The sequence below is a fragment of the Planococcus citri genome, chromosome 3, assembly GCF_950023065.1.
Source record: "Planococcus citri chromosome 3, ihPlaCitr1.1, whole genome shotgun sequence".
Taxonomy (NCBI): Eukaryota; Metazoa; Arthropoda; class Insecta; order Hemiptera; family Pseudococcidae; genus Planococcus; species Planococcus citri.
The window spans coordinates 19,932,515-19,947,060 of NC_088679.1; the positions used below are offsets into that span (position 1 = coordinate 19,932,515).

Consider the following 14,546-nt stretch of genomic DNA (forward strand, 5'->3'; position numbering starts at 1 on the left):
ATTTTCAAAAAAAGAAAAAAGTTGAGGCAATTGAAAAGTACGCCGTCGTCATATTACAACTATCCAGTTCCACTTTTCTTTTCACGTCTCCTTACTCATCATCTGTTTTCTTTTTTTTTTCGAATAAACAAGGTGGAAGGTGCCATTTTTGTTATTGTAATGTTGAAAAATAAAGGAAATTTCAGTAAAAATGTGTAGATTTATCGGATTATTCTTTCTATTAATATACAGTAAGTATCGATAAAATGTTTCCTCAACAAAACCTATTCAGCTGTAACGTTTTTCTATAATTTATTTCATTAACCATCATGTGTTTTGCTCCAGTATCTCTTATCAATAGATCATCAGCCTTCAAACCCTTTCGATGTTGGGAATACGATCGCCCAGCTCATGAAGGAGCTGTATTTAATGGTACTCTACCCAATGGTACAAAAGTTGATGCCGCTACCACCGAATTCATCAGTACGCCTCAGTATCTTTACTGTACTGAGGAAGCTAATTCGTGTTTTGTAGCTTGGAAGTACGTAAATGGAACCATTACACCGGAAAAAATGGTACGTCGAAGATGGTGATAGTGTATTCAATCTTCAGTCGATTAACGTGTTCTTTCTTTCTTTCGTAGAGTTGTTTTCAATCCAATGGAAACGAATGCGATAATGAGAGATGTGTCGATACAAGTCTTAACGGAGTAAGAAGCGTAATTTTCTTCTGCTGTTGCCCTAGAGAAGGATGTAATGGTAATTTTACGTGGGAACCCACTTCCACAATTTCAACGCCGACAACTGCTCTACGTACGTGTATAATTTTAATACTTTCTCTCGAATTATTGTGAAGTTAATGGAAACGAAATATTTTTCAGCTGTTAAATTCGAAGCCGATGATACCATATCGTTCTACTTGGTTTACGTTTTGTTTCCAATATCCATGGTATTATTGTTGATAATAATGTACTTGTTGAAGAAAAGGAAATATTACTTCAGTCAGGTAAGAGTGATTCAAGATCTGGGCTGAAATGAGTGGATGTTTTACTAAACTTGTTTCATGTTTAGATACCTAATATGGATCAGCATTCGCAATCGATTCCTGGCACTCCGCCGAACGATAAATTACGTGTTATCAAACTCGAAGAAACGATTGCTCGAGGCAAATACGGTGCTGTATGGAAAGCTACTCATAAAAATGAGTTAGTTGCTGTGAAAATAATGCCTGCCCAGGTAAATCTGGTTAAATATGCAAACATTGCTTTACGAACGTCATTTATATCGTATCTGTATCGAATTCAAGGAAAAACAACCCTGGTTGACGGAGCAAGAAGTGTATAAATTACACCATATGGCTCATGAGAACATATTAGCCTTCGTCGGAGCTGAAAAAAGAGGCGATAGTATACGTGCCGAGTACTGGATTATCACCGCTTATCATCCGATGGGATCACTGTACGATTATTTGAAGACCCATACTATCACATGGGAGCAATTTTTACGCTTAGGGTTCTCTATAGCGAGGTAAGCACGATTACTGTAAGATTTAGAAAATCAATTTATAAGAAATCATTGGTTGATTGATTTTACAGAGGATTGACCCATTTGCACGAGGAAATTATGCCTACCAGAGGAGACGATTATAAACCGGCGATAGCCCATCGTGATTTTAAAAGCAGTAACATTTTATTAAAGAACGAACAAACAGCTTGTATAGCTGATTTTGATCTCGCTTTGATTTTCAAACCAAATCGAGCCTGTGGAGATACACATGGTCAGGTATGTATTTGAGAAAACGGAAAACTTCTCACTCTGAAATGTTTCAAATTTTTTTGCAAATCTAACCTCGTTTTGATAACTAGGTTGGAACACGAAGATACATGGCGCCGGAAGTTTTAGAAGGTGCTATCAACTTCTCTAGTGATTCGTTCCTTCGAATAGATACGTACGCTTTTGGACTAGTTCTTTGGGAACTTGCAAGTCGTTGTTCGTCTTTTTACCAGGTTCGTATCTAAAGTCACTCTTGTGTTGGGTTGTAATACATGGAAAATCTACAACAGTTGTATAATCTTTCCACAGGATCCGGTTCCTGTCTATAAGTTACCATTTGAAGCCGAAATTGGCGTTCATCCAAGTCTAGAAGACATGCAAGAAATAGTCGTGCAACAAAAACGAAGACCTATTATCAAACAATCGTGGTTAAATCATCCTGTAAGTTGCGTACTTCTTCACGAGTGAACTTAGTCCAAAAAACACAACTAACCTTTTCTCTTTCGTACAGGGCTTCGCAATTTTGAACTCTTGTATCGAGGAATGTTGGGATCACGACCCCGAAGCACGTATATCCGCTTCCTGTGTAATGGAACGTTTCTTAGAACACATAAAATTTTCCGAATCACCCTCGACACCTTTATTGTATAACGATACCATGACGTCCGATGCTGTAAACAACATCAATCCTGAACTTACTAACGGTTATCTATCTGTATAGATATTTTTAAGTTTTGATTTATTTTTTGGTGTGCCGTTTCCGTCTAATAATTCTGTATCTGTACCCCGGGAGATATTAATTTCGTAGAGTTTAATAGCCCGTAGACAGACCAACAGGAGTGTGAAGTGAGTCGATTAGCTGTTAAGAAGTAATCAAAATGTCAATTGTGTCGGTATTCCTGCGGGAGAAGATCGATTGACATCTGACGAATGAACATATATATTGAACTTTCGTAAATACGACGTAATATTGTTTTAACGTAGGTTTAAGTGATTACTGCCATTGTATGTTTAAATGTTTATTTTTCTCGCTGTGACGAATTTATAATAATTTCCTCAATCTAACTACCTCTTTTAGTATGTATAAATTTTAGATTTTAAGCGAATACTCAACGAAATTACTTTCAATTTATCCCACTATTATATACTTTTTTAACCGTCCTGAATAACGCTTAGTAACATTCCATCGCGAAGTATACGAATTTAAAATCCGATTTCGATCTGTTCGATTAATAATTTTCAGCGTTGACACCCTCTCTACCCCTCCTCTCTTGAATGTGCACATTTTCGCTTTCATATTTGTTACGAAGTGCTTTTTTTGGTGTGTCTTATTGTCAGTGGATCTATATTTTACGTCATTTTTCTGAAGTATTGGTTTCTTCGTTTTTGAAACTGTGATCGATGAACTTAAATGTTAATTTTTTTTAAACATAATAATCATAGTATTATAAGTCTAACCGTATAAGAGGATGGTTTTCTAATTACAAAAGCTGCATTTTTACGTAGACTGTAGACTTACATTATTATCGAATGCATGACCTGGACGCGTTTTTTACTTGTTATTTTTATTGTCCCCTTCCCCCTCCCCCCACTGAATTTTAATTTTATGACGTTGGCGTGTAATATTGATTGATGGCATTTAGGACAGAAAAATATTGTTACGAAACTCAGTTATCATATTTTAATCCATCTCCTTTTTACTTATTTTTCCTTAAGTTTTTATCGTTATGTTTTAAAATGTATTTTTTATAATAGCGTGTAAGACTTTTTATTATTTCGATTTCAGTTTTTTTGTATTCTGTTGTTTTTCTTTGTATGTAATTGGAAACGTTCGCAATAAAGTTGAATATTTTTTTGGCTCCGGTTATATGACTTGATTTTAATGTAACGATGGAAATGTTTCTATTGATTTTGAATTGGACGAAGGTAGTTTTCGAGCTGTTGGATGATTTTGAGAATTTTGCAAGTTGCAGTACGCGAAGGGAAAAAGAATCAAGATGTTTGTAGAATTCTGCTGGTTCAGAAATGCTCCTTGAAAATTTCTGCAGTGCTATTTTGTCCAAATACGATCGATGCACTTATTGAAGAAGAATGTCAAAATATTTTTTTCTAAGATTTTAATTTATTTACTATTTTTTCAATAACTTGAAAAATCATATGAATTCTTGCAGTGCTCATTTATAGATCATTTGTCATGAAAATAATTTTTTTAAATTCGAATGTAAAAAAATGTACCTACAAATTGATTGAAATACGACTTTACATTAGACGAGCGTTTGTTTCGATCACAAATATGAACTTTATAGCATGCTTTCAACTAAATTAAATTAGGCTGTTCTTTAAAGGTCCACCTTTTTGTCTAGTACGAGTACCTACCTATCTACCTACGAATCGATGAAACGACGCGACACAAAAATATCCTTTTGGCTCTTTATGCGTTGAAAAAGCATGTTCGAAAAATTCATGTTACGATTTTTCTAGGCTGACATTTATTTTTCTATGCATACAAACTGACGACGTTGCAAATCAGAAAATAAAATTAATTCGTTTTTTTTTTGAATTTTTTTATAGAGTTACCTCTCACCTGAATTTAACCATCAGGGACTTATAAAAAAAATATTGGTCAAAACTGTACTTACCTTGCTTTTTTGAAAGAATTTTTGTGTTCGACTGATGTTTTTGAAAATACAAATTTCTTGACTTGAATTTTCTTATCAGGGATGGTTCAGAAAAATTTAGTATTAGATTCATCATAAATGACTTCGATACTCTAATTTTAACCACCCCACAAACAAAAAAAATTTCTGGACTCAAATAAAATTAGGTGATCATAATAAAAATAATTTTTTTTGCATGCAACGATTCCTCTCAAAATTTGACCCACTCCATAACTTTAAGAGGAATCGTTACATGCAAAAAAAATGTCATCAAGTATGATCAGTTTTATTTCAGTCCTGAAATTTTTTTTACTTGTGGGTTATGAGGTGTTAGAATCCAAGGGTATCGATGTAAGATGTAGGCAAACAAGTATCGTTAAAATCCCCCCCCCCCACAACTTCTGACCATTCACTTGTAAAAAAAACTTCAGATGAATGTGTTGCCAATCTTAAAAATTGAAGGAGCACGTAGTCTGGGAAAATATAAGGTTTAAATAATTTTTCAACCAATGATTAAGCAAAATTTATTCAGGTAAACTTTTTCTGAGCTTCCAAGTTGAAAAAACTACGAGTAAATTTGAAAATTTCAAAAATCATTTCGTATTAATAAACTCAATCAACTGTCAACTCGTGCAAAAAAGATGCGACATTTGATTTTGCTCAATTTTTTTGAACAAAATTCAACAACGAAAAAAAAACACCATCGGCCCAATTTTTCAATTTTCAATTTTAGCGGTTTTAGTTTTAGTTTTTTTCAAATTCAATTTTGTCATTTTTTGTCAATTTTTTTTGACACACAAAAACATTATTTTATTTTTTACGAAAAATTTGAAAAAATAAAATAAAAAATCAACTTTGACGGGTTTTAAGCGTAGAAATTTTCAAAAAATCTGAGTTTCACCTTCCATTTGTCAATTGTTGGCTTTTCTATTTCATTTTTAGTAGCTTTACATTAAAGTTATTATTTAGTTCCATTTTCTGTTTTAATTTCAGTTTTGATGACCTGAAAATTCTATTTTTTTAGGGAGATGACATGCAACTGACTTTCAAGGTTTCACAATGATACCTATATTATTTGAATTGTGTTGGTTCGTTTCTTCCACCTAATGATGTTGATTGACCCCTCAAAAAATCAATTTTCTAGCAATTTTTCGAGAATCAAATTTATATTGTCGAGAATCGACTCCTCATTTCGATTTTTTCAAATTATTGCTCTGAGCAAAACAACATGGTCAGAATTAAGTTAGGTACCGTTCAACATTTATTTTTAAAAATTAGCCAAAAGTACCTAAGCACATAAAAATAGTTGAAAATAATTATTGAAAGCTGGTAGAAAAAAAATAATCTAAATGATGTAAAATTCTAAAACTGTGAAAAACTGGCCAAAAAATTTGCAAAAAATACAAAAAATACAGTGAATAAAAATAAAACATAATTCACAGAGCTAATTTTTAGAAGCTGATTTTTTTAATGATCGAGTCAAAAAAAATCTCACAAATCCACTAAAAAAAAACTGACTTTACCATTTCCTCCATATTCTCTTCTTCCCTCAGTCCCTTCCCCCAATTTTCCGGCTAACAAATTAAAGTGCCCCAAATTTGAAGTATTCGTGTCTTGAGACAGATTTGTCGTAGAAGGAGGAAGGATAAAATGACCAAAAACTTTTCAAATGAATTATTTCAGTCATTCTCAGTTGATATTTTATATTTGAACGGAAGGTGGGGAGGGGGAAATGTCGAAATGATCTTTAAAACAGTCAAAAATACTGAAAATTTGTCTGATTAAACAAATTTTTTCAACTAAAAAATTAAAATAAACAGTGACTTGAATCGCTGTTCAAGTACAAGAATCTTGGGATGAAGATCGGACTTGGGAGGATTTTTTACCTTTTCCTTCCTCTCCTCAAAAAAATTGAAAATTAATATTTCTAGTGTTTTAAAATATATTTTATTACCGAGTTGATTTTTCCAGACCTAAAACAAGGAATTTTAAAGAAGTGAACTTCTGAGATCTGAGAATATTTCTGATTCTAGAATAAGGAGCTAAAAGTCATCTACATAATTTGAAAATGAGTATTTTTCATTTAAAAATGGAAACAAATTTTTATCTATTGAGAATCAACGACTTGAAGCGAGATTTAAAAGCCTCCAAATAATTTCAAAATTCATCTATGTGACCATTTTACTTTCAGAATGTAAGTACTTACCTGATTGACTTTTTTTTTTTTTTTTTTTTTTTTTTATAAATTAAGTAGATAGAGGTACCTAAGCATTTGATATTTTTTCCTTGGTTTAGGGTAGTTCAGTGAAAGAAGTGCCTGTAATAAGAGAAAAAATCAAAATGAATAGTGGAAAACTGAATTTATTTAATCACGGAAAAATAAAAAATGAATCAAATTACAAACTGAAATTGTATAAGAATGCAATGTAATCACAGATAGGTACAAAGTACCTAACTGATTATCGATAAATTCTCCATTTAAGTAAAATTATACGTTGTAAACTTGTAAATATATCGATACGATGAATGAATTCATACCAACAGTAAGATAAGTAGTACTTACATAATAAAGAATAATTGCGCTATTACAAGATTTAAATGCTCAGATAAGAACACCAGATTGTTGAATGAAAATAAAAAATGAATTCTATTTTTACAAAAAAAAAATGCAATTAGTATTTCTCTAGATCGGTACGAAGAATACAAAAAAGGAGAAAAAAAACCTCGATTGATGAACTGGGAAGACGGTGCATTAAAATTGAACGATATGAGGTCTACGTACCATACCTATAATATAATATCTTGTATAAAGAAAGATAGGGCACCTATAAAATTTGCATCAATTTAAATAGGCACGTGTTTCGAATACCGATTACTTTTTCGATATGGAAGCAACGATTTCAATTTAGCCGAAACCTTTTTACATTCGGGAAAAGAATCCGAATCGGAAGTAGTCGTAGACATGGATGGGATATTACCATTATCGTCGGTGAAATCGGAATTAGTTTGAGAATCGGAGACCTGATCTAGCTTATGAGTCTCGGTTAACGTATTAGAATCTACGACTTCGTCTTCTAGACTCGAATAGCTCGCTGTGGTTTCTTCGGAATCTCTTTGGTCACCGCTACCGGTGCTTGAAATGTCACTAGCGTCGTCCAGCTCCAGAATGTTACCATTTTCGTCGCTGTTCGCACTCGTCTCGTCGTCTTCGCTGCTGCATTCTTCGATTTGATTATCCAATTGGTGTTTTTGGTTGGCTGCGAATGGTAAAGAAATACAATACGTTATTCGAATTTATAATAGTAATGATTATTAGTATTTCATTGACAATACGAATAAGAATTAAAGGCGGCATCGATGAGTAAAAAGTAACCGTTTTTTATCGGCGAATAAGAAACTAAATTTCCTCTTTTTTTTTTATCTTACATACGAAGCGTTATTTTCTACAAACGTGAGTGTTTGCTTTGATGTTCCAAGTATTATCTCATAATTTTTATGAATTACGTGTACCGTTCGGAATCGTAATTCAATGAAAACCACACGTCGAGAATACTTAATACAGTAGGTATAACGACAAAACCACGTTAAGCTTTATTTTCTACCAGAGAGTGAAAAATTTACTCGAAGATCATTTGCATTATAATAATACTGGGTTAGGATACATAGGTAGGTACATATAAATCACATCGTACACAATTGCGATCTAATTTGTTCAAGAAACATCATTCTTAAAAAATCCCCTCCCCTCCTCTCCTCTAGCTCTTCATTCCACGTCATTTAAAATTCCCTACGTGGCTAAATTATCCGAGGAAATTTTACTTCCGAATTTCATCAGAATATTAGGAGGATGGTAGGGAACCACCACATTTGTTCCTGGCACAATGGCATAAGTTCCTATACCTATTAGAAATGTTAGTTGGCAAAAGTCACCATTTACTTTGTAGATAGGTAGGTAGGTCGTCTACCAAAGTTGAAAAAAGAAGTACCTATATTATAAAATAAAAGAAAGTATTGGTCTGGTGCCAATATTATATGTACAACGTGAACTTCTAGAAAAATTTATGGATCAAGTATATCTATATAATACTCGGTGCTCTCTGCTGATGATTCATTAGTCTAGCATGAAATCGCCAATGGAAAATTTGTCCCTCATGAATTTACCGCTAGATATGCAAAAAATTTTACAAGCATGGTTTTTAAAATGTCGGTGAAGGTCTGCGTACATTTTGCATATTTTTTTGGAAAAATAAACGAACATTTATGATTAATTATCGCGCATATTTTGCTGCTACAGTTTTAAAAATTTGGAGATGGACACTCGTACTATACTCTGTCATTATATTTAATTTAAAGACTGCAAGAAAGTCTCGAAAAAATTTTGTTTTATGCGACCGGATTCTTCGACGATGAATATCTAGCATACTTAATCTGTTAACTGCATTCTTACAATTACATATGCGAATGTGGGATTGGTCCGGTACCAACAATTTTCGCATTTTATGCAGCTCGATAAAATGTAAACGTCTATTTATATGCAAATTAACAAGGTACATGTCACATGTTCGAGTTCGAATCTGTGTGTGATAACTATCGAAGCGTTATAGTAGGTAGAATTATACAGTTTAATCTGATACCCTCATCATAATATGGTGTAGATAAATCTATAGGGGTATCGAATTAATGAAGGAGTACCTAAAATGTAAGCTTACCTATGTGATAACGAGCATTTATCAAGAGCAAATTTTTAATTCGACTAAATTTGTTTTTAGCACTCACATTCGGTGCTTGACAGATTTTAACAAAATGCTCCATTTCGAGACAGGGAGTGGTAATTTTTTATAACCAACGTATTTTTTTTTTTTTTTCAAATTTTGACTCTGTTGAAAGAAAGAAAAATTACCTACACTGCTGAGAACATTTTTTTTTTTTTTTTTTTTTTTTGAATTTAGACTACTTACTTATATTTAAAGGGACTTCGGAGCCTTAGGGCTCATCTGGTAAAAACGACGTAGGAATCAATTCGACTACTCTAAATTCTTAAAAATCATTTCCAAATCCTCTTCATCCCAACCCCTGCATTTTTGAGGTAACATTTGTAAAAAAAAAAAAAAAAAAAAAAACGAAACGAAAATTGCTTTATTTCTGCTCAACTAAACCATTTTTTTTTCAAGATTTTACATCCATCAATGCATAGTTTTTGGAAGGAAGGGAAACGAATACCAGTCTATCTAAATGCAAGGAAATGCTAAATCCGTCCTCACAAAACAAACTTTATTTTAGAATCAAAAAACCAAACACAGAACTGAAAACTTTGATTTTTGAATAAATTTTATGTTTAATTCAATTTCAAATTTTGCAGTTTTCCCCCTCAACTTAAAAAAATTTTCTAAATAATAAATAAATAAATAAATAAATAAATAAATAAATGATACAAAAAAAAAAAAAAAAAAAAAAAACAGAACAAGTAGGTATGAAACTCTGAATACGATTTTTGATAACCTCACGTCTCATTTCTAACAAATATGTCACTATTTTGAGTACACAGTAGTGAAGCCTTTGGTGAATTTTGGGATTTTCTAGTTTTCAAAAAGTTTTATGAAAAAGGCTCGAGTAACGAAATGTTGCAACGCTTCTTCAGCATCTTTCAGGATCCTATACGTTCCAACGATCAATTCTAGGATAACCTACTGTTTTGAAATCCATTTCTACCGGTTTAATTGGTGCTGGATATTTTCGCAGTTTGATCAATACAATCACGAATAAAGTCAATAGGAGCTTACGAGCCAGCACTGAATTGCATTAGGACTCTTTTCATGAGTTTTTTGAAAACTTGAGAACTCAAAAATTCTCTCGAGGATCCAGAACAGTTTGAAATCATTAATGCGACACATCAAGTAGTATGTTTTTGGTGACGCTGAACACGAATATGACGTCAGATTTTCGATTGGACCCATCCACGGCCCCCCGCACCTCCCCAAGGAGGGTAACTTAAAAAAAATCATGTGACACATGAAATATGTAGTATGTTTTCGATATCGCTGAACACGAATATAGCCATAGTTTTTTAAATTGACTTCACCCATGGCTTCCAGAACCCCCCTCCCCCATTGGTAAAAGCACAAAAAATTGGTTGAAGGCCGTAGATGAGGTCCAATCAAAAGTCTGACGTCATATTCGAGTTCAGCGTCACCAAAAACGTATTATTTGATGTGTCGCTCAAAAAAAAACGTATTTTGAACTTTTACCCCATTTGGGGAGGTGCTGGGGGCCGTGGATGGGGTCTAATAAAAAATTTAACGTCATATTCGTGTTCAGCGTTATCAAAAACATACGATTCGATATATCACATGCCCCACATTTTTTTCGAAAGTTTTGCCCCAAATTGGGGGTGGGGGTGCTCCCCCTCCATTAAGAGATTCCATCTCGAAACTAAAATATTTCGAAAAAACATCAGAAGTTGCACCTATGGAAATTTTTTCAGAATTTTAAATGGTAGCTCCCACTTACAGCGCCATTTTGAAATTTGAACTTTCAATTTGAAAGTTCAACTTTCGAATTTTGAAAATTTCAAAATGCTTAAAAAGTTTAAAATTCAATACCCTTTCGAACTGTGAAATCAGTTTTGATCAAAATATCATACTTTTGGAGGAATGCGCTGCTGAAGTTGAGTACCTCTCGAGACAATCTGAAAATAATGGAAGGCCTCCACCCCCCCCCCCCCCGAGGGGGCTGGAACCAAACTGATTGCGGGTTTATTATCTACTAGGTGGGTAGATATTGTAAAAAAAAATTGAGCGAAATCGAAAGACATGAAAGGACCCAAAAACGTTGGTCGAATTGACATGGAATGACCCAACTACCATTGATTGATTGGTACTCAAAATATGACCTAGAAAAACTATTTCCAGCCAAGTTGATAGGACATCTACCTACCATCTGAACGGACGACAAGGCTACACTGATCAGTTTCGTCAAATCCATTTCCAGAAGTATAGGCTACGGCATTACCTAATTACCGATTAGTAACGATTTGGTGTACCTAATATTTGGCATCGTTCGGTCTAAAATTAGTGATATGTACTTAGGTAATATTTTTAAAATTCTTTTTTTTTCAAGGTCCAGTTGTTTCTTTTAAATTTATATTTCTTGTCTAGATACCTACCTAATATATACATATGCACAAGGAATAGACCTGATGGGTAAATATTTCACTAAAATATGTGAAATAATCACATTAGGTTGGTAGAATTTAACCTTCGAGAAAATGACCACAAAAATGAACAAATCGGTATTTAAAAAAAAATCAAAACAATGACGAATGTATCCTATGTTCTAATGTATTCTATCAACAATCATGTGTTACCTACGTTTGAACATCTGATTACAATATTTTTAATAGCCAAAATTACACAGTTCCACTCTATCGTAGGTACATAGTATATTTTTCAAGTTTTCTCAGAAAAGTAAATTGTTTCATCTTCAAGGTTAAGGTACCTACCTATATCTAATATTTTTAAATTAATACGGAGTTTTAAACGATGACGAACAAGTTTGATGGGCTCGAAGCGTGCATGTTTTTGTTAGATAATAGATAACAAAATTGATACCTAAACCTATCACTTATCAGTAAAGCACCTACTTAACTTATATAGTTATTTTACATTTAAAAAAGAATCCAAATTTTACCTTGCTGAATTGATAGCTTTTCTTGTATCAGGGGGTAAAATTGCTTGGCCGTTTCGTGGTTCGGTTCGTATTGCAGAACTGCAAAAAAAAAAAAAAAAAAACAGAAGAATTAATTTTTAATTCAAATATATTTTACTTAAACTAGTTTTTATATTTTATCGATAGAAAATTGATGATCAAGATATAGGTGTATAAACGATATCTCGACGCGTAAAGTTTGATTTTCAACCAATAACGAATAATTTTACATATTGGAGTGGAGAAAAACTATCATTCGAGAATAATTAATTACCTAAATACTTTTAAAACGAGGATCTACATTTTAAAAACTTGTTCGCAAATATCAAACCATGTTTAAATGTAAATGAAATCAATCTTAATCGTATAAAAAATAGATCAACCGGGTAACTATAGTCGTTAATGAATTTGCTTGAACAGACTTACTAGGTACCTATATATTTATCCTATAATTATTTCAAAAGCAAAGTGGGTAGGTAAAGGAATGGGTGAAGGTATATCTATAAAAAATCTTTCTCGATAACCGATGAAATGTCAAAAACCTATCCAATTAATCAACCCCACCTATTATCCCTGACGAACCCTCTGTAATACAAAATTCATCTCCCTAATAAAAAACACCAACCTCACAAACCAAATCTAACCACACCCCCCCCCCTCTTTACGGGTGTAATAATCTTGTAATAATTATAAACACCAAAAAAAAAAAAAATAATCAAAGGTTAAAAATATCTTTAGCATTTGAAATCGATATGGATATTTCTGTTAATTGTCTGCATTATCTTCGTACAATTTCATAATATTAACCAATCAACAGTTTTTTAATTTTTTAATTTTTTTTTTTTTTTTTTTAATATCGAGTAAAAATAATATTTCAAAGAAAACCCAATTAATTAAACGAATGAATTCTTCGATTCAATTATACCGAAAGCTCATTAAAAGTAGATATTTTAGCGACCGTTTAATATTTCCATTCATTCAGTTTTATTTGAATACCCACCTTATAGAACACTTTTCGTGTAGTAACGAAAGTGTTCCATTTAATAAAGTAAACAGTAATTAATTTTTGATACTCGTACAATTAAATACAACTCTATTCGTCCTTGTTCTTAATGAATTTAATCGTCTTTTTACACCCTTCTCTCTTCCCTGCCTTTCCAGCACCACTGCAGCATGCTGAAGTGAAGCTGAACAAACAGTAGCAAAAAATGATTCATATTCGCATACACGAGTAGGTTTGACATGTTAACCATATTGTCTTGTTTCATGTTTTTTTTAAAATTTAAATTATAGGTAGGTATTTAATGTGTGATTTACCCTCGGTTGAAATCTACGGTATAATTTTATCCATATAATTTACCACTTATTTATACCCTATTGACTATAAGCTGGTATGTCATATCAGATGTGAACTGATTACGTGCAAATGTGACAGTAATTTATATTTCTATTTTCAAATAGATGTACCTGTTGTATGTACCTAGTACCTACGAGTATGTCCAAGTATTCTTTCCATTTCTAATTTATACCTAGTACCTATATTTTAAAAATGAAATGAGATTCCAACAGACGTGAAGTGAAATGTACCCTGTATACGTAGGTAGGTAGTTAATAGTGTTATTAAATAAACCAATAATATGTACATATTATGTGCTACTTGAAAAAAATTGGAAACACCTAATGCAATTCGTATGTTGGTATGTTACATACATCTTAACATCGATTAATTTACAGGGAAATACATACAAATTGCAATTTTAATTCACCTCGCGATAGGTATTCTAGAAATCTATATTAGAAACTAATGCAATTGAAGCTAATGCAAACGAGATACATTTACGTGTTAAACGCGTACTCACCTAATTACTTAAGTACTTATATTACATTTAAATCTACCTATGTTTCATATCAGATGCGAATTGATAATAATTAATTATGACAATGATAATTATTTATGACTTCCTCGTCATATCTTACCAACTTGAGCATGTATTTTTATATTCATTTCTATTTTCTTACTTATTTACCTATAGAATTTTTAAAAAGTAGGTAAGTTATGTGATACGAATATAAAAAACAAAAAAAAACATGGTAACTAAACTAAAAAAAATTAAATAAAAAAAGTATTGTGATATTATTGATTTTAATTTTCCAAAAAAATGTTGTTTTTGTTCAAACAACTAGTTTGAAACTGATTCTGTAACAGACTAAATTTTTCAAGTAGGTACATCAAGCTGACATAGTTGTAAGCATTCGAAAAATAAAATCAAAAATACTTAATTGAAACTACAAGAAGCCTTTATACACTTTTTCAGGTACATACATACCTACCTAACCTATTAAATTTTGCAACGTTGAACGTTCCTATGTATATAATTTAATATTGATTGATTTATGATACTACTTAGATGAATTTACCATAATTGTCCGCAAT

The 14,546-nt window shown here is 32.3% G+C and overlaps 2 protein-coding genes across 3 annotated transcripts in view; one reads left to right on the plus strand and one right to left on the minus strand.

The window, feature by feature from the left end:
* The first annotated feature begins 79 nt into the window (after positions 1-79).
* On the plus strand, positions 80-3,610 carry put (punt). The gene is made up of 10 exons (XM_065355702.1): positions 80-230; positions 325-554; positions 623-791; positions 860-984; positions 1,050-1,214; positions 1,285-1,505; positions 1,574-1,760; positions 1,844-1,984; positions 2,061-2,192; positions 2,263-3,610. The coding sequence occupies exons 1-10, from the start codon at positions 191-193 to the stop codon at positions 2,470-2,472; spliced, it is 1,620 nt and encodes a 539-aa protein (XP_065211774.1). The 5' UTR covers positions 80-190; the 3' UTR covers positions 2,473-3,610.
* A 3,143-nt stretch (positions 3,611-6,753) lies between these two features.
* The window catches only part of LOC135841702 (glutamate-rich protein 2), a 49,230-nt gene continuing 41,437 nt past the window's right edge, over positions 6,754-14,546 (minus strand). For both annotated transcript variants that reach the window (XM_065358828.1, XM_065358830.1), the window contains exons 4-5: positions 12,095-12,172; positions 6,754-7,665 (exon numbers count right to left, since the gene is read on the minus strand). In XM_065358828.1, coding sequence (XP_065214900.1) covers positions 7,253-7,665; positions 12,095-12,172 — 491 coding nt within the window. In that variant the 3' untranslated portion in view covers positions 6,754-7,252. The remainder of the gene's footprint in view (positions 7,666-12,094; positions 12,173-14,546) is intronic.